The sequence below is a fragment of the Megalobrama amblycephala genome, linkage group LG19 (genome assembly GCF_018812025.1).
Source record: "Megalobrama amblycephala isolate DHTTF-2021 linkage group LG19, ASM1881202v1, whole genome shotgun sequence".
Taxonomy (NCBI): domain Eukaryota; kingdom Metazoa; phylum Chordata; class Actinopteri; order Cypriniformes; family Xenocyprididae; genus Megalobrama; species Megalobrama amblycephala.
In genome coordinates, this window is record NC_063062.1 from 7,420,045 (window position 1) to 7,441,057 (window position 21,013).

The following is a 21,013-nucleotide window of genomic DNA, read 5'->3' on the forward strand; positions in this document are numbered from 1 at the left end:
TCTATCATTGTACCTGTCATTCCTCATGAATGTATGCAGCTGGGTGTTGGTTATTATAACTACATGCTCTGCGTGTGATTCTGCATGAGATTATTAACACGTAGAATCACACCCATGTTTTTAGGCTATTGCAATCATTTCCGGCATATTCACTTCTCATCTCTGTGCCCATTTATGTCTGTGTTTGAGTCACTAACACTGACTGTCACACCTCTGTATATCTGTCTAATTTATCAGTCTCTCTTAGATTGTCAGCAGCCTGCTGCCTCAGTACCGCCAACCTCCCCACAACTGAGGCGCGGGAGGGCATCCACGGGCCACAGGTAACCCGCAATTTGGAGGAACTAGCTCTCAACTGCGTCCTTTCTCACTCTATTTCTCACAGAGAAAAATGTCACACCTGTAGTAGGGTCACAAGTATTGTTAACAGCATCCACCCACTCAGTCACACTTTTACAATGCAATTGATATATACACTACTGATTAAAAGTTTGGAATAATTACGATTTGTTTTTATGATCCTTCAGAAATCATGCTAATATGCTGATTTGGTGCTTAAAGGTGCAGTCCGTAACCTTTTTGGTTAAAAATGATCCGAAATCAATTTTTGAGCAAGTACATAACCAGCCAGTGTTCAAAACTATCACCTCAGCCCGATTCACAACGGTAAGCTTGTAATAATGTTTTATAAAATCGGTACTGGTGGGTTTCCGCGGGAAATTCGAGCATGCAGCTGTTCAACTTTGCGTCATTATGCCACGTCTGTTTACATGAAGGAGTCCCAGCTAGTAGGCTACATCATGTGAGGATGCTGCAGGTGACAGATCATTTATAGCCTTTTTTCACAGCAGCTGGAATCATTTTGATGGTGGATTGTAATCCAGAAAGGTCCAAATGACAATCTTCAGTGACAACTAGAGATTCACCCATAGTCAAAAGCGAAAGACTGCCGACTGTAGAGTGGCTACTGAAATTGAAATCTACAGGTAACGCTAATACACACTGAATACACAATGCTGATGTTGTTAACATTAACAATTTGAGAACAGTATAACAATAATAATAAATATAGCTGCAAGCAGCAATTACGGGGCCAAGCACAAAAGCGGCACAACAAGCCAGCCAACATGGCCGTAAGCATCAGACCAACTGCAACAGTGAGCAATTAAAGACCTATTAGGATCATTTTAGTCAAAAGAGCTGAAAAATCACATATACAGTCAATAATAAAGATTTACTGGTTTATCACTTTCCACCAATAGGTGGCGCTGTGACAAAATTAATGTGGTATGGTCAGAGTGAGGTGACAATGACACTTGCAAAGTTTGGTGTCAATATGTCAAAGCATTGCAGAGATACAGCTTCAAGACTGGGTTTTGCATCATGCCTCAAATTTGTTGCTCCGGTATACGAAAACGATTCGACGTATCGACTTGAAATCCATAACATTTTGTCGGCATGGTCTGAAGATGTTACGGTTAAATTTTGGTGAAAATCGGAGCAAAAGTCTAGGAGGAGTTCAAAAAAGTAGGTTTTTAAAGAAAAAAAATATGGCGTACAGGAAGTTCAGCTGACTTTGGCAAATTTGATATCTATGTTCTCAGCATGACCCAAGGAATCTACTGAGACCAGTTTCATTACAATTGGTTAATATAGTCAAAAGTTATTAGCGTTTTTGTAAATTTTGTTATAACTTTTGACCACAAGGTGGCGCTGGACCGAAACTTCTTAGGTTCTTTCAGGGTATTGTGCTGATGACCCATACCGAGTTTCGTAACGATACGCTAATGCGTTCGTAAATTACACATTTTAGCACAAAATTCAAAATGGCCGACGGCCAAAACGGCTGATATGGGAAAATTGGATATCATTCGACTCGGCATGATTCCCCGAATGCAACGAGACCAAAGTTATGCTTTTTGGACAAATCCATCAGAAGTTATAAGCAAAAATGACCATTTTTCGTATCTCTGCACCAGTAGGTGGCGCTGCGCCGGAACACTGCATGATGCCTCAGGTCATGCTTGTGATGACATGTACCAAGTTTGGTCTGAATACGATAAAGCGTTGCGGAGATACAGCCTTATGTCTATTTTCGCAAGCACTACGTACAAATCGTTCACGTGTTTTAAGAAAACGGTTTGAGGAATCGACTTGAATTCCATAACTTTTTGTTGGTAAGGTCTGAAGATGATCTGGTTCAATTTTCATGAAAATCTGAGTAACGGCCTAGGAGGAGATAAAAAAAGTAGTTTTTTCAGAAAATTCAAAATGGTGGAATAATTTTCAAGACGGAAAAAATGACGTCATAGGATGCAATCGATTCGTCTTGACCCAAGGAATCAGAGGAAAACATTTTGTTTCTACCCCTTACGGTTCAAAAGTTACTTTCAGAGCGGAAGAAGCATAAACATAAGTGCAACTTTGCCCCTAATTTGACAGCTGGTGGCGCGTTTAGGGGTGTAGATCTCGTGGGGATTGAGACTAAACTTAGAGATTTCTCTCCAAGTCTCGTGATTTGCAGAGTGTAAGGATGATTAGGAAAGAATATGCCACCGCTACGTTTACATTATGTCTCCACTGTTGTTTTGCTTTGTATTTAAATAAAAAAAAAACATTTAATTCAGTTGGATAACGGTCGCCGCCGCTCATATTTACAGAGTACGCGCGACCGTTTAAAAGTGAAAGTAAACGCGCGCGCGCATTCAAACGTGATTTCAATACCCCGCATTTTGAAAGCGGCTCCCTGATGAATGCAGATATCTCTCAATATGAAAGCTATTTTAGGCTGGGCAGTGTAGTTGTAACCATCTCTCAGCTCTTTCAAAGAAACATTTGGTCTTATTTGATCTTTGAATATTGAGAGAGTGCGATTATGGTTGCACTTATTGTAAAGTGTTACCATAAAAATGAATAACAGTTTTCTCTTCTTATTATTTACTAGTACAAACAATAAGGTTTCATTTGTTAACATTAGTTAATGCACTGTGAACTATCATGAACTAACAATGAATGACTATTTTTATCAACTAACAAAGATTAATAAATACTGTAGCAAATATATTGCTTGTTGTTAGTTGATGTTGGTTAATACATTAATGTTAATAAATGAGACCTTATTGTAAAGTGTTACCATTTTTATTTATACTGTTTTTATTTCTGTGATCAGATTGTGGAGAGGAGTTCAGTTAGGAGGTCAAAAGCTGTAGAAGCTCATAATTCATGTACAGTAAGATCTGAAGAGACTGAAATCATACAGGAGGGAAGTCAGTCAGTTGAGTTAGTGGCAAAACCTTTTACATTACTTGAGTATTGTTGTCTTTTACTGCATATGATAATTCAGTCTCAGAAAGTAGAACTGAAATGACATTCATTACAAAATGATTAGTTAAAACATTTCAAATACACCTGCAGAATATTTTTTCTAGCATGTATTTCGCCATCTTGTCTCGTCTCGTGAACTCAATCTCGAGTCTCGTCTCGTCTCGTGAGATACTGGTCTCGTCACACCCCTACGATCGTTAGATTTAATCACCATTGGTAGCGCGATTTACTGTAATGCTTGGTCAGAACAAAAGTGGCAGACAGGTTATTTGCGTTCAGATGACATTTTGTGGTGAAAATTCTTATTTTGGTCATACTTCCAAGACGTAGAATCTGTAAAAAAAGACTGACGGCAAACATTAGATTCATCCACGCTAAGGATCCGTGCCGATGCACAACCCACATAAAAATGATAATTCCACAAATAACTGCAATTGCAGGTTTCAAACAGAGATGGCGACAAAGAGGCAAACTTACAGACTGCAGCTTTAACATTGATACCCATAATAAATGCACCAAATCAGCCTATTAGAATGATTTCTGAAAGATCATGTGACACTGAAGACTGAAGTAATGATGTGGAAAATTCAGCTTTGCCATCACAGGAATAAATTAAATTTTAAAATTTATTCATATACAGATTAGTTATTTTAAATGTTAATAATATTTCACATAAATGCTGCCTTGGTGAGCATAAGTGACTTCTTTTACATTTAAACATCTTAATTATTCCAAACTTTTGACGATTCGGTAGTGTATGCAAACAAATATTCAGATGCCCTTTCATCACCCTCTCATCCCTGTGCTGTCAAATATAGACAACATGCCTTTCTTCCCAAACTACTTTGCCTGCTTAAAAGCTACTAGCTTTTGCATGTGTCCCTGTGTGTCTGTTAAAAGTGAGTTAATGTTCATGTCAGAGCTATTGAATTATTTACATGATTCTTTTTCCATAGCAATTCCTCCAGTTTAATAGGAAACAGGATATGGCGATTTCATTTTACACCAACTTATGGCCACTATTTCTCTTTTTTCTCCCTTCTGGCTGTGCCGTTTGTCTCTTGGTAGTCCTAATGTGTTGTTAGCTCTTCAAGAGGACCAGATATCTGTGGCCAACTCCAGACTTCCATGTGACCCCTTCAACTGTCTGGCCCATCATTCTCATCTTTTTGGCCCGTAGCCTCCTGTCAATCAACTGTCAGTGGCCTTTCCTTACAGAGGCAAATGAAGGGGGCAAGGCACATCAGTCAGTCATGACTTTCAGCCAATCAGATGCCCCTTCGCCATGTGTGATGCCCCACCCTAATTTCTCACCCAGTCGCTGAGATGAATTATTCAATGATGCTTATTGTGAAAGTGCTAATTATCATGCAGAGTGAGATGAGAGCAAACAGAAATGGATTGATGCACTTATTTATTTATTTATCTATTTATTATTTAATATATTTGTGTTTTTGTTTGTTTATTTTAAAACATTATGTGTGGTATGTCTGATTATTTGGATGGTTTTGGATATGGATACGGCTTTGCTTAAAAATACACTTTTAAACCACAAAAATAGAAGTATTAATTACATCAACCCAGAAGTACATTATGGTATGCAAGGCCATTTGAGTGCCATTATCAGTCTAAGCTAATATTAGACTTTCAAAATGCACAAAAAAAGTGTGACATAATAGAAAGAGATGTTTGTATGGTTGAATATAGGGGATACTGGTTAAATGGACTATTTTTCAACAAGTAGAAACATTTTCAATGTGATATTTGAGTGACTTTTATTTTGACCTTCAAGCTCCTGAGGTGATGTTTTCGTTACAGTGATAATACAATTTTTGAGTTTTGCAAATCTAAGCTTCTTTAACGTAATTGCACTTGGAATTTGTTTCTTTGTCTTTTTTTAACAGTTTATTGCTCTGCATATGCATAAAATATATATTTTATACCTTAATTGTTTTTTTCTATTGCTGAAGTGATGTCAGATAAGTCTTTGGGGATTGAGTGGACATGTAGGCCTAGTTTAGTACCTGATGGGCAAAAATCATGTTTGAGGAAGTGGAGTTATAGCTTAAGTGGGGCTTGATCCCATTTGAACATGAAGTGGGTTTATTACTCTCAGATCTGTTCCAAAAACAGCATACAAGGCCAATTTACTGTATCCCATATTCACTAGAATTTCTCTTTACATATCTCCTCCTCTCTCAGTTTCATTTTCTCTTTAAGTTACATCTACCCTTTACCTTATATAAAGCACAAACATATTTATCTATGCATTTTGAAAAAGGCACAGGATCATTTTATATCATTTGATCATTTTTCCTCCAATCACACCAGCAGGATTTGGAGAAATATCAGATGTCATTGTTTTTATACAGCAGTAAACCACAAAAACACATTTTCAGTCTCATCGATTGACTGAAAGGTTATTAATGTGTCTAGATGAAGAATACAATCAGCAGCTTCTCAAAGTATAACTATCTCCATTGTGGAACTAGAACAAAGCTCAGTCTATGTAATGATATACAAAGAAGGATATAAGATAAATGGTCTCATTCACACTCTCTTTTAGCTCCCAGTTCTCAGTTTCTGTTCAGTCTAACCCATTCATTTGGTGTTTTAGACTATATTCATTTCTTTTTGAGCATTTCCAATAAGACAAGAGGAGTTTCAGTTTTATTAACTACACATTGTGGTAGATTTTCTGCCTCTGAAGTGAAATATAGTGAATAACCTCCCACAATGTCACATGGTGTGGACTGGTGAAAGCATGATCTTGCCGCAGGATATTTTTATGTGTGTAAAGTAATAAACCACATAAGTTTTTTGTGAAATAAAATTTAAAAACATCACTGAGTCCTGTCCTGATTATATGAGACGTGTGTGTGAAAGGTTTTTTGTGCATATTGTAGTATATCACAGCTCACATTTGTGTTTGCACCTTATATCAAGGTCTAGTCTAGAGGACTGAGCAAATAAACTCCTAATTTTTACATCTCGCATTGTAAAAATTCTTTTGTTAAAATTTATCTTTAGTAATAAGTTTCCAGAAATTGTGCTGTATTGTGAAAATAGAAGCACTTTTATTTTATTGCAGGTTAACTTAAGTTTTCTTAACACCTGTAATTTCATTGGAAGCGGCCGTTTAAGTAAACAGATTCAAAAGATTCGACTCACCGATGAATCAAAACCCCACAAATACATGTTTTGAGGTCGGTGAGTTAAAATAAACAGTTGGAGATCAGAGCACAGAGGAAATGACTGGACCAATCGTGTTATCAGCTGTTAAGAGGGCGGTGATATGGTCTGATGAAGCGACAATGATTTACTCAGTGCAGTTGCACTACTGTGGTGAAAGAAAGAATCTGAGGAAAACACTAAACGAAGCCTTTCGCTTTACTTTTGCGTAACACTATATAGACCGTTTACTGTTGCAGACGCTTAAGACAAGGACTTCGCTGAAATGCTGTGTAGACGTGAAACGACCATTTTTTATGTACAAAGGATTCAATTTTTAAAACAAGTCTTTTAAATGTTGGAACGAACTAACAAAAACATGAGTGAATTGAGGAGAAACGCTATCAGGAGGAAATCTAAGCCGAAGAAGGACAGGAGGGTCGGCGGAGGAATGCCCGGAATCCTCAGGTGAGTGCAGCGGTCAGGTGTGACCGGATAGTCCGCTTATGGGCTTATTCTTCTCGTGTCAAACGTACAATACACTGGATACATTTGTTTCAGGGAAACCGCTAACGTTATGTTGTCAGGCCACCGGTCATTTGTGGGAATATTTTCTTAGGTCAGCTTGGTGACAACGACACACTTCTGAATTTGATAGGCCTACTGACTAAAAAAATGTTTAATGGTTTTCAAGGTGGGGGATATGACCATAATGTGATTTTATTACTTTTCCTGCCCACTGTAAGCTTCCTATAAAATTTCTATTGATTGATACAGTGATTGACACAATATAGTACCCAGGTGAAAAAATACTATAGTGTTTTTGACCATAGTATAGTATACTGTATTACACTTTATTAATGATTGCTACAGCATACTGTAGTATTAACTATAGTGAACTGATAAACTGTAATAAATACTGTACTTTAGTTTTTACTACAGTAAACTGTAGTGTATATTGTAGTACAATATACCCTATAGTTGTAGAAAACTTAGTACAGTATTGGGTAAAGTAATTTGTTTATATTACTATAGTTGTTACTTGTTATATTATCACAGCAACTATAGAATTACCACTATAGTATTTTTTTCACCATAAATATCAGACCTTTCCATGTTTTTACTCTCAAAATATTTCGTGTATTTGAAACCATAGATGTTTATTGTTAATATGAATCAATTTTTAATAAAATATTTGAAAATATATTTGATATTCTGAATAAAAAAAATGTTTTACATGTAGTATGGCTATAGCAATTAACATTTTTTCAAAAGTAAACATAGTTTGTGAAGTTTCCTGTTGACCCTTTTGGGGAATGGTGCAATCAAAATAAAAGACCTGAATCCTTTGATTAAATATTTATTTTGGGCGAAAATATATGAATACAGTTTTTAAAAAAAAGATTTACTTTTTGAGAGGTCTTTTTAGTTATTAGTTATATCATCAGACCAGCTCATACAATCTTTTCGTGCTCAAGTTCATCATTGTGATTTGCCTTAATCTCTGACAGCACACAAGAGATTTGGGAAAATGCGTTGAAATACATGCCAGACTCCATTTTCTTCCTTGGAAGAAAGCCCTGTTTGTACTGAAAAGCTCAGGATATGAGCGTGAACAAGTCCCAACGGGTTGCGTTATGGAGTGTTTGCAGTAGTGACATGTCTCATCTCTGACTATATGAACCAGTCTGCATAATTCTTTAGCTTAAGGACAAGGATTGTGCAAGAACTAGATTGAGTCAGTCTGTGATTATAGGGATAACAGCCTACTGTCAAGACTACTCTGCATGGCACAGCACAACCACGGATGTATCGAAGTCAATTGATCCCATAGAGTCCAATGTGACTGTCACTGGATGAATGCCAATGCATATTTTGCCTTTCAACAACAGCAAAACATTGTGGTTCTTTGGATATTGTTGCATATGAATACAATTTTAAGGTTAGATTTTTGTGTTGTTTAGGTTAGGCAAAAAGTGATTTGATTATCTCTATAATACAGTGTTTATTCTTAAAGCCGGCTATTCACTATTGTCAGTTCAGAGAACTCTTGGTACTGTATCTTATTCAAGAGGCTGCAGTGGGTCTCATTTATTTGTCTGGTGAAGTTGCACTTTCTGAGCTTGTTAGCTTGACTGCCCAGTGAAACGGAATGAGCATGAGGAGCTCACAGTGGAGTTATATTGTTGTTGTCTGTGGGAGTTGAATAGTTAGAAGTTGGATTTTCTTTGCTGATTAACATTGCTCTTAGGTGGAATTTGGTTAGTTAATTAGCTTCCGACATGTGAAATGATGCAAAAATACAAAGTAAAATGCAATATGTCATTACCAAACAAATCAGTACAATTTATAATATATTAGAGACATATTAATATGTTTCTGATGTTTATATATTTTTTGTCTTCTTGGTTAAGATCTCCTCAACAAATCAGACTGTTTTAATCCATTTCTGATGCCTATGGTGTCAAACATTCCATGCTTGTTGTGTACGCTATTCACCTACTTAAAGGTGAAATGTGTACTTTTAGTTTAACACTTTTTATTGAGGCTTTTCAACAATAGAGATGAAAAAGTAAAAAGACAAAGCAGCATTTGTTTTGACATGCTAACAGAGAAATCAAGATAATTCTCTGAATTAGTCACAAAATACAATTATGTATGCTCGCACCAGATAATAAAAAATAATAATGAAGTATATACTGTATACATGCATACATACATACTGAGAAGGAAGAACGAAAGAAAGAAAGAGATAAAGAAATAAAGGGAGAAAGAGAGAGAGAGAGAATAAACAAATTGTGCACATACAGTATATATAAAATCATTACCAACTGGCAGGAAAAGAAAATACAGCTTTTCTTTCCAAAAAAAGGTGTGTAATTTTTTGATGTTTTATCAACTAATGTCAATGTAGAAAAAAAGGTTCAATGGGGTTATGTATAGAAAATCCTAGGGCCAAAAGGTTCTATATAAGGAGAAATGTTTTAAAGGGCACCTATTATGCAAAATCCACTTTTACATGGTGTTTGGACATAAATGTGTGTTGGCAGTGTGTGAACACAACCACCCTACAATGATAAAAATCCCCATTAAACCAAAGCAGTCTCATTAGACATGCCATTTTGATTCGCTGAGCAATGTGACATCACACTGCTCAGGCCCCGCCCACAGCCACTGACTGGCAGTTCTGCATTACCATAGTTTCCACCCTCAGCGAGTTGTACGCTGTCCGCCATTTTTCTTCATGCTCCAGCTTTACCGACAACAATGTCTCATAAGCAATCCTGTTGTTCTGTTGTTGGATGTAAGAGTGAACATGGGAGTCTTCATTTTCTCCCAACCACTGAGGATGCAGTGTATTAATTTTTGAAGGTAATACACCCCAAAATATACCCAAATTCCTTTATGTCTGTGCAAATCATTTCACTCCAGACTGCTTTGTGAACAAGGGTCAATGCAAAGGGACAATACAAAACACAGGCTTTGCTAAAAAGTTGTTCTTCAAGGATAGATCAGTACCAACTGTTCGTGATCCAGTTTACAGTCTCCGGAGTGATACTGGTTACGGCAGCAATGAAGGGGAGAGCACGCACTAGGGGTCGACCGATTATCGGCGCCGATATTAAGCATTTTTATTGTTATCGGCATCGGCCATTTTCAAAACCGATTTGCCGATAAAACCATTTTATTTTGAAATGCGCGATCTGGCACTGATCCAGCCACCTCAGTCAGAGCGCACCGCTCTGTGGCCTAGACTAAAGGTGATGATACACGGGGCAACTTTTTGAGCAATGTTGCTGGGCAATGTTGCCGTCAACGGGCAACCTGATGAGACACAGGGCAACTAATTAGGGCAACAGACAGTTGGCAGCAACTAATCAGAGTGGAGCAAATCTATTGCCAACTCAATAAATACTTAATTATAAACACTTGTTAGGCACTTTATTTCAACTTTTCAAATATTTTCTTCATTTTTATTAAAAATAAATGCCTTTCCGATCTGATTTGTGACAGGAAAAGGGAGAAGAGCGAGTTCATCAAAAGCTATTCAAATGTCAAACGCCCTACAGCCTACGCTACTAGAGACGTTAAACAATCCCGTCACTTTAGTGTTTAACTGAAATCATTCAATAGCTTCATTACAGCAAACACACATTACTTTCGGACAGTTGTTGGTATTTTAAGCAATATATGAGGTAAATTCCCTGTTTTGGGTTGACGCATGACAACTTACTAGCGTAAAAAGATAAAAGTTCACTCTCCTTTTCTCCGCTCCACTGCCGCTGAGATGCCGCCATCTTGTTTGAATTTTTTCTGAAATCTCCGAACCGGTCATGTGATCGGCTACTAACATTCTGATTGGAGGATCTCAAAAAATTGCCCACGACCGATCTAACGTATCCAGATATATATTTGTTGCTCATTCTCAGTGGGGAAAGTGCCCAAGCAACGTTGCTCGGCAACATTGCCCGGCAACATTGCTCAAAAAGTTGCCCCGTGTATCATCACCTTAAGCCCCGCCCATCGTCCGTCTGATTTGTTGGGAGTCACGAGCCTGGCCAATCAATACGGCTGGCGCGGCTGGAAAATGTTCCGCTCTCACACCGAAAGCACAGGAGCTGCTTCAGTGATCATCATCACACATCAATAAGTTATCTCTCGAAGGTAAGAATGCAGTAAACGTTCCTGAAGTTGCAAAACACCTAAATATAATCGATTTATGATGACAAGCCCCGTTCAGTTATTATACTGTGAATTCCCGGTCAATGTCCGTCATTGCAGTGATATGCTTTAACGGATCATCACATCAGTGCTGAGATAGTGAAACTAAAACCTACTTCTCTCACCATTCGGCCAACTTAACGTTATATTGTGAATAGATTATCAACACGAATGAATTCACTCACGTCTACTGCGGTTTTTTTTGTGTTGTTCACATAGCTTCACTGAACAGCGTCCGTTCCGTTAGGGCTCTTAGTCAAAAAAAATGCGCATATTTGGAGAAATATTGCTTTATTCTAACATGATTGCAAAATAATTTATCATACAGATTCAGAATTACCATTATGCAATTTTGAAGAGCTGAAAGGGCATCAAGCGCGAGCTCTGACGCCCTGACGCGACGCGAGCTCCCTATTCCTGATTTAGTTATCTCCGCGGCCGCGCTCTCTCATTTGACTAATAACCCTATGCTAATAACGTAAATTGTCAATAATCTCACATTGCACGTTTCTGGATGACGCTGTCCTGTATACTTCCTAGTTTGTATCGCCGTGATAAACAGTCAAACAAACATTTTACACATCAAAAATAAAAAAAAACACTATTACAATATGGGTTGTGTGTGATTTTAATGCAATTCTGGGTTGCAAATAAAATGCTAAATATAACACACACACACACACACACACACACACATATATATATACACGTGTGTGTGTGTGTATGTGTGTGCTTTTTTAGTTAATCCATTGATGTGCATTAGACTATTAATTGAGTAGTCACCTCTATTATTTTAGGCTATGTTTTAGTCATCAGAAAATAATTATGAGAGGTTAAGCTATTGCACATTTCTAACATGTAAATTATTGATGCCAATACTTCCCTTTCAATTATGAACAGTTCTCAGAATTAAAGATGTGTTAAAATAATTTAAAGAGAGTCTCTGTCAGAGGCCTTTTTATTCTTAATTTTGACATTAATTTTCATTTTTACACTAGACACATATCGGTTCAAAATATCGGTTATCGGTCTCCTTGATCTGTAATAATCGGTATCGGCATCGGCCCTGAAAAATGCATATCGGTCGATCCCTAGCACGCACTTCATTACAGTTCATCTGAGTTGTTTTACGGATATAAAGTTTACCAGTTTATTAAGCACCCCCATCAAAAAAAAAAAGAATAAGGTCTGTATATATTTTTTTACTGTTAGTTGTAACAAGTGTTGTTTATGGCGACATTATAATGCCATTAATAACCAAGCGCACAACTGATGCTTGCGCGCGCAGTAAATCACTTCCGCGAGAGGATAACAGATCTGCACGCGAGAAAATTCTCGTCGCTTTATAATATTAATATTGAACCACTGTACTCACATGAACTGATTTAAACATGTTTTTAGTAAATTAATGAATCTTGAGAGAGGAAATGTCATTGCTGGCTATGCAGGCCTCACTGAGCCATCAAATTTCAACAAAAATATCTTAATTTGTGTTCTGAAGAGTAACGAAGGGCTTACGGGTGTGGAATGGCATGAGGGTGAGTAATTAATGACATTATTTTTATTTTTGAGTGAACTAACCCTTTAAAAGTAAGTACAGTGCACAGTATAAGTGAGTACAACTGACCACATCTGAACAATGTTATTAAAAAAAACTAAAAAAAACTAAATGTGTCTTAGATATAAAGATTAATTTCTAAATTGGGTTTCAGAGGGGTATGATCATTCATACTGTGTACTGTATCTTAACTTTAACTGAAACATTTCAATGGGGTAAAGTGCTGAAACCCTTTCATACTGTATTTAATGGAAAATATATTAACCTGACAATATATTAAACTGACAAAGAATGAAAGAAAAAGCTTACACAACAACTCTTGCTTACTGATATGAACAAGTGATTTATCTTTCATCCAAAGCCACATGAAGCAATTTTGGGTTTAGAATCACACTTTTCACATTTCTGTAGTTCTGAGAACAGATATAATTTTGGCTGGGTAAACATAGATACTGTTTAGTGGAAGTAAAGTGGTAATAGCGGTGAAATACAGCAAATATAACTGTGTGTTCTCATTTTTCCCCAGCAGCTACAGCTCCATAATTAATAATAATAAATCAAGTTAATATAGTATCTGGTAAGGACATATAATAATAATAATGCAATCAATCAGTCAATAAATAAAGTTTAAAGTGTTTGCATCTGAGTCCATTGATGAAGCCATGTCTAATCGTTTTACAACAGGCGTCCAATCACAACAGACTGGAAAAACTGAATTGACCAATGACATTTGAGGTTACACTGAAATAAGTAAAGTCCCGCCCCATGACTGTCAAAAATAAAAAGTGTTCGCGCGAGCGAAATAGAAGATTCGAGCGCGAGTGTGGGAAGTGATGACGCGCGTGCTGCGAGTCGTGTACAAGCACGCGAGGGCTTGATTTGCGCGCAGAGGAGATGTCATGCTCAAGCATCAGTTGTGCGCTCGGTTATTAATGGCATTATAATGCCGCCATAGTTGCTGTGTAATTCGCTGTGTACTGTATGTTGATGATAATGCAAGGGAGAGAGAGTTTATGGATAAGACTTTAATGCACACTTCTTGTACTGTGTTTTCTTCAGCTCTTACGGTGATTTTCTGGAGTGAAAACAGACACTTCATCTTTTGTGTGATGTACAATAAACTTCATAAAACTCATCAGTTTTGGCCATCATTCGGACGGGGTCTGCTACAACAGGCTTGTACTAATAGTGGATAAAAGCAAGATGACAACTCTGTGGGAATCATTGTCCGACTCCGGTTTGAACTGAACACCATAGGGATGACGTGTTTTTGTAGGCCAACCCGGAAGTTAGTGGCGCACGGGTTCCCTCGATTGAAAGCCTATGCATTTTTCCCATAGACTTTTGGAAAATTGCAGAAAATAAGCTCTGTTTAACAGAGGGTTATGACACTTTCACGTTTTGTCTATCAAGATAATCTTTACAAGATAACACAACATTTATAGATTTTGAAGCCTAAATAAAGTCGTCAGATTTAAAAGGCTAACAGTAGGCTATAAACGGACTACAGCACACCATGGTCGCGGATCAGCGTCACCACCACCAAGCTTCCTCAAACTTTATTTAAAAACATGCTCACTGATTATGATCTGCGCTGTTATGAATACTTATCCACTTTTTCATGAGAAATGCTGTCCAAATGTCCTGTTTGTCATGATGACGTCTAAAGTCCCCGCCAAAGGAAGTAGTCCCTTTTAGCAATTTGTTAGCAACCGCCCATTTTAAGACACAGTAAAAATTTAAAAAATCACAAGCGGGTTATAACTGGCTGTGTTTTATGTCATAGATCAAAACGTGAAAGTATTTAGAGGCTTTGTTAACCACAGACCTTATTTCAGGCGATTTAGCAAAAACCCATTCAAAAAACCCCTTAGACTTTACGGCGTTGGAACCGGAAGTCCTAAAATGCTAACTCGCTTCCGGGTTTTGCCTACAAAAATGCGTCATCCCTGAGGTACTCTATTACTGCCAGTTTCTAACATTTTCAGTGCTTGAGATTGTCCTGTTTGTTTTTTTGCATGAGCTCTTGAAACTCCGCCCTCTTCTTTAAAGGGGGCCGGGAGCAGCAGCTCATTTGCATTTAAAAGGACACACACAGAAATGGCTTGTTTTTGCTATTTTAACATACTATAAAAATTGTCTGTGGGGTATTTTGAGCTAAAACTTCACATACACACTCTGGAGACATCAGAGACTTATTTTACATCTTTAAAAAAGGGGCATAATACTACCTGACAGAAACCTTTAAGGTTCAGTATAGAATCTTTTATCTAAAATTATAAAATGGTTAGTTCCTGTCCTTGATTCTGATTGGCCAATAGCTGTGTTTTATTCACGATAAAACACGGCTATGACCGCTTCACCCAACGGTTCTGTGTATCACTACACAACACCCTTAGCAACAACTCTTAGCAACGTAAACTGTATGTTCTCAATTGATATTGTTCATTGAAGCTTACTGTATTATGTAGAAGAGTTTTGTGAGAAAGAGATCGAGTGAGTGAGTTTATTACCTGCATTCAAATTTAGCATTTTCCTTCAGGTCAGTCCGATGTTCATAATAAAAAATCTGCTTAAATGTCCGATGTATTATGCTTGTCCTTTTAACAGTTAAGGGGTTTTCCCGTGACTGACATCACTAGTCAAAAGCATTTGTCAGTTGCATCTTGTTCCATGTTCACAACAATTCAGTCTTTTCAATGTAAAAGTCTTCACTATTGACTGACACACTCATAAAGACAGTCTTTGTTGCCATCTAATGGCGTAATAATGTAACTTCTGTTGCTGTTCACGCTCGGGGACAATTTTTTTCTGGTGGAAGGGAAGGCTTTATATGAAAGTTTGCTTCATGAAAGTTGCATTGATACATATTTTTGGCTTTAATATTAGTGCTGTATCGTGAATAAGTCACGGCTGAAGGGGTTGCCCACTTCGTGTCATGCCTAACAACGGCCTTCAGCCGTGACTTATTCATGATAACAGCACAGCCTCTCGTAACTTATTGCTTACATATACCCATTTTTGAGAAGGCTAATTGTGCCATTGCTTTCTCACAGTACGGTAACTTTACTCTGAAGAAATTATCAGGCTGCTCTCATATTGAGCTCATTTAAAGAATGGAGTTGATTGTGCACATGAACAGGAAAAAGAACAGTGAGCTATTTCCTAAAATGTATGCTTTCCTCTTCAAACTTTTGAGTTTTTGTTAGAGTTTCCACTAACACAAGTTGTTGTTAAAGTTAACTATTAACTGTTGGTGGCGCTTCACTAAATCCCATGTTTCACTTTCATCTGTGACACTGAAGTCAATGTTTTAGGGGTTGCGAGTCAGTCAGGTGAGACGGATCTGTTGTCGTAACATCAGCCACAGACTTTGTTGTGATTCGTGTATTCTGGAGTAGCAGGGCTGTAGTTTGTGATGTGAGAGATGTGACAGAGAGGGGCTATAAATAACTAAATGGAACATGTGTAACTCATACACACCCTCCATTATCCTCCTAGTAAATATTTGAGGATGATGCAGTCCAGCGTCAGGAAATGGGTCATTGTTTCAGCTTTAACATTGAGATCTAAAATAAAATACTCTCATATCAGCAAACATTGACATTAATAATCTTATCTTTAGGCATGCTACTCTACGGAGCTTTTTATAGGTAGTTGTACATGTAGATACATCCAACAGGTGGCAGTATAACACCAAAAAACTTCTCAACAGTGTGCCCAGAGCCTAATGGACATTTCTGATGTTATTTCTAAATTGACACGTTGTAAACTTTGTGTTGACAGATAGCTTTCTGTTTGTTGTTCATGTAAATATTTCCTTAAGATTTTAAGTTTTAAAAATTTAATTTTTTAAATATATTTTACCATCTCCCTCTCTTGGTACATCTTACATCTTTTAAAAAAAAAAAAAAAAAAAAAAAAATAAATATTTTAACTTTATTTATTTTTCAAAATTTTATTAAAATAATGGCCAATAATGGCCAGATAATTTAAGGCAATTTATAGTTACAATTTATGATACAGTAAACACATTTATACTGTTACAAAAGATTTTTATTTGAAATAAATGCTGTTCTTTTAAAGTTTCATCAAATACCTGAAAAATGTATCATGCTTTCCACAAAAATAGTAAGCAGCACAACTATTTTCAACTTTGATAATAAAAAATATTTTTTGGGCACCAAATCAGCATACTAACATGATTTCTGAAGGATCATGTGACACTGAAGACTGGAGTAACGATGCTGAAAATTCAGCTTTGCATCACAGGAATAAATTACCTTTTAAAATATATTCAAAATGGAAAACAGTTATTTTAAATTCTAATAATATTTAAATTCTAACAACATTCCTGTTTTAATGTATTTTTTATCAAATAAAAGCAAGAGATATCTTAAAAAAAAAAAAAAACAGATGTAAACTGTAGTGTAGACAGGACCACTCAAGAAAATTTGAAATGACTTGATATTTTTCCATATAAATGTACAGGAGAGGGGTTCATCACATTAATTATTTATTATTTGTTACACTGTGTGGGTGGAGGGTATATGCATGGGAAAGTCCTATAAGGTCAATCCAAAATGACGCACTTCCTGTCAGTCTCTGATGATAGAAGGTTCAATTCCATTCTTGCCTATTGTGAAGAACAATGCACGGTAGACGGGGTGTTGCAAGGTCTTGTTTTAGTCATATCATACAGTAGGTTGGTAAATCGGGTTAAAAAGGTAGTCTAGGTCTGGCGATGAAAAATCAGGAACATTGGCGTGCACTAAAGGATGTAGGGTTTTTGAATTGCACCCTATGTAACTTCCTGTCTTTTCATTGGTTTTAATATCTAAAGAGACTTTAAGACCATAGATGATTAATTTCTTCCTTAGTTGACTCAAGCCTCACCCAGGTCAGATCTCTGCTCTGTTTACCTATGAGAATTAGTGTAGCAGTGATAGTAATGGAAGTTAGAGCTCTCATATGTTCCCCACCCCTCCACCCGGGGCAGTCCTGCCCATACCTCTTCCTCTTGATCAACTTGGCGGTGATTCAGCTGCTTAGTAAACACTGCAGGGCTGGAGTTTCCTGATTTTTGTCTGGAGTTTCCCCCCCTGGGGCTGGAGGAATGAGGCAATCCTGTAGCTCTAACATCATGCCTAGGCCAGGTTCATTTTTGAAGACTTTCAGCACCAGGAGCACCTTTCAACCACATACAGTCTTGCCGGAATGACAACATAAAATGTATACTTCTCCAATCAACATCAGTGAAAGAAGAAACATGGAAAAACTTAGAATCTTAACAGGATGTTAGAAGAATCTATTAGCTTTTAAGTAAAAAGATTTCTGCAAAAATCCCTCTCTTTCTTATCCCATTATGGGATCATTTGGATCTTTAAGAGCTTGATTTTATAAACCAGACTGCATTTTAGAGGTGTGCATGAGGGAGTGAGAGGAAGCGGTGATACAGTGGATATTTTTGTCCATTCTTTGTCTACAGGAAGCTGGGCTTCACTTTCTCCCCCTTTTTTCTCGTCTTCCATCAATGTTTTTAACTCTTTTTCTCTGTGTGCTGGAGTCATGCTGATGGACAGTGATGGATTTTTTGGGCTCTGGCTTTAGGAAAGCACTCTTCTACCACACAGCCTCTGGTAGGTGACCCAACATGTCTCGCTGTAATGAGCTGAACATGCCAGCAGTGAGAAGTTTTATTGTGACTCTGGAAAAGAAAACAGCAGTTGGTTGTCAGAGAATGGAGGCTGTTGATAGAACTCTGACTCTTGCCCGGTTGAGATCTAAAAATGAATCTGTTGATGAGTAGGAAAGCTGCATCCATATAATCGGAAAAACAACAGATCATGGGGAATGGATTGAGAAAAATAAAGCATCGTCGAAAATATTGGTTTTGGCCAACTAAAGGTAATGTTGCGTTTCAGTAACTGTTCATAAGTTGGTAGTCAACATAGTTTGGTGTTATATTTGGGGACTGTGTGGGTAAATGGGTAAAGGGAAAGTTCACCAAAAAATGTCACTCTCATGCCATTCAAAAAATATATATAAACTGTATATTTTTTGTCTATACATTGAAAGTCAATGGGATCCAATGTTGTTTTGAATCCCACTGACTTTAATTGTATGGACAAACACTAAAAGGGTGAATATATAATGATAGACTTTTAATAATGGCAGAATCAAACCATGAAATGTTATCAAAATGTGTTATTTAAAGGGTTAGTTCACCCAAAAATGAAATTTCTGTCATTAATTACTCACCCTCATGTAGTTCCACACCCATAAGACCTTCGTTCATCTTCGGAACGCAAATTAAGATATTTTTGATGAAATCTGAGAGGTATCTGACTCGTCCATAGACAATTTAACCATCACTTTCAAGGTCCAAAAGGGACTAAAGACATTGTTAAAATAGTCCACGTAACTGCAGTGGTTCAACATTCATTTTATGAAGTGACAAGAATACTTTTTGTGTGCAAAAACAAAACAAAAATAGCGACTTTATTCAACAATATCCTCTCTTCGGTGTCATTCTGTTATGCTATTTATGTTCGACACTTCCAGGTTCTACGTCGTCAGCGCCGCCTCAGTATTGGCCGACTCTGTTCATGTGAGCAGCACGACGCATGCGTGTGATGCTTGACGCAGGAGCTAGTCAATAATGCGCCGGCGTTCTGACGTAGAACCTGGAAGACCTTCGTTAATCTTTGGAATGCAAATTAAGATATTTTAGTTGAAATCCGATGGCTCAGTGAGGCCTGCATAGCCAGTAATGACATTTCCTCTCTCAGGATCCATTAATGTACTAAAAACATATTTAAATCAGTTCATGTGAGTACAGTGGTTCAATATTAATATTATAAAGCGACGAGAATATTTTTGGCGCGACAAAAAAACAAACGAAATAACGACTTATATATTGATGGTCGATTTCAAAACACTACTTCATGAAGCTTCGGAGTGTTATGAATCAGCGTGTCAAATTAACGGTTTGGAGCGCCAAAGGCACGTGATTTCAGCAGTTTGGCGGTTTGACACGCAATCCGAATCATGATTCAACACGCTGATTCATAATGCTCCGAAGCTTCCTGAAGCAATGTTTTGAAATGTTTTGTAGAACGGCATGAGGGTGAGTAATAAATGACATTATTTTCATTTTTGGGTGAACTAACCCTTTAATACATTTTAGAAACAAGATTACAAAGACACTTTATTTATTAAAACAGCATGCTATGGTAAAATGTGTATTAAGAAAGTAAATACCATCAGTTTTGATTTCATGTTGACTTTGGTCATATGTGCATTTGTGAGATGAGAGTATACCATGCAACAGATGATCTCATCAACATGTTTCTTAATAGCTTTACACAGTAACTGGAACTCAGTTTTCTTTTGAAATAGTGCCTGCTGTTTCAGGGCTTTTTTTTTTTTTTTTTTTTTTTTTTTTTTTTTTTTTTTTTGATTCATTTCAAAGCTGATTGGTTTGACCAGGCTTAGTCTTTGAGAAAATAAATGGTGGGTGATTAGAATGCCATTATACATGTAGTGAACTACATATCCAAATGTGCTGTTGAGGTTGGGATGTTTTCTGCTTTTGATAAACTTGTTATTAAATGTTCTTATGCACCTGAATAATGACATCATATCCTCCTTTTTAAATCTGCGCTCTTTCCCATTCTACTTCCATTTGTAGTTTTTGAGCCATTGATTTTTAATAATTTTTATTCAATTTTGACATTTATTCACTTTTTCTTTGTGTATTTATTCTTTCACTTATTCATGTTATTTTTTAACATTTATTTCCATAGCTCATGCATGTATTTTTTTTTCCTATTCTTATTTATTTATTCTTAAACGCACTTATTTGCTGTTTATTGTTATTATAGTCCTATATATTTAGCATTCAACAAAGGAAAAAAATATGAAATTAAATAAATATGTCTGATTGTCCAGCAGGGGGCAGAGTGTTTTGACACTCACGTACAGAAGCCTGTGAAGTCTGCAATAACTCACTCACTGAACTGCTGTTCACATAGTCATTATAAAAGAATGCTCCACAAAACACAGTGCCCAAAATAAGTGCAGCTTTGTGTGTGTGTGTGTGTGTGTGTGTGTGTGTGTGTGTGTGTGTGTGTGTTGTGTGTGTACTGATTCTCCAAGTGTATAGTATTTATTTTGCTTTTGTGCGTATTTAGTACAAATTAGATTTTTGTGTATTAATTACACTCTTTTTAAAAT

The 21,013-nt window shown here is 36.9% G+C and overlaps 2 protein-coding genes across 4 annotated transcripts in view; both read left to right on the forward strand.

The window, feature by feature from the left end:
• The window catches only part of bicd1a (bicaudal D homolog 1a), a 50,077-nt gene extending 43,907 nt beyond the window's left edge, over positions 1-6,170 (forward strand). Inside the window, 2 exon segments of the mRNA XM_048168763.1 lie at positions 238-323; positions 4,393-6,170. Of these exon segments, the coding sequence (XP_048024720.1) occupies positions 238-323; positions 4,393-4,504 (198 nt within the window). The 3' untranslated portion in view covers positions 4,505-6,170.
• Positions 6,171-6,624: 454 nt separating this feature from the next.
• fgd4a (FYVE, RhoGEF and PH domain containing 4a) overlaps positions 6,625-21,013 on the forward strand; it is a 61,602-nt gene continuing 47,213 nt past the window's right edge. The window contains exon 1 of one of the 3 annotated variants that reach the window (XM_048168873.1): positions 6,625-6,963. Coding sequence is in view for 2 of the 3 variants with exons in the window: in XM_048168869.1 (XP_048024826.1) it covers positions 18,622-18,682 (61 nt within the window). In the remaining variant the exon portion in view is untranslated. Of the gene's footprint in view, positions 6,964-17,856; positions 18,683-21,013 lie in introns of those variants that run through there. The other 2 variants (XM_048168869.1, XM_048168870.1) reach the window with 2 other exon arrangements.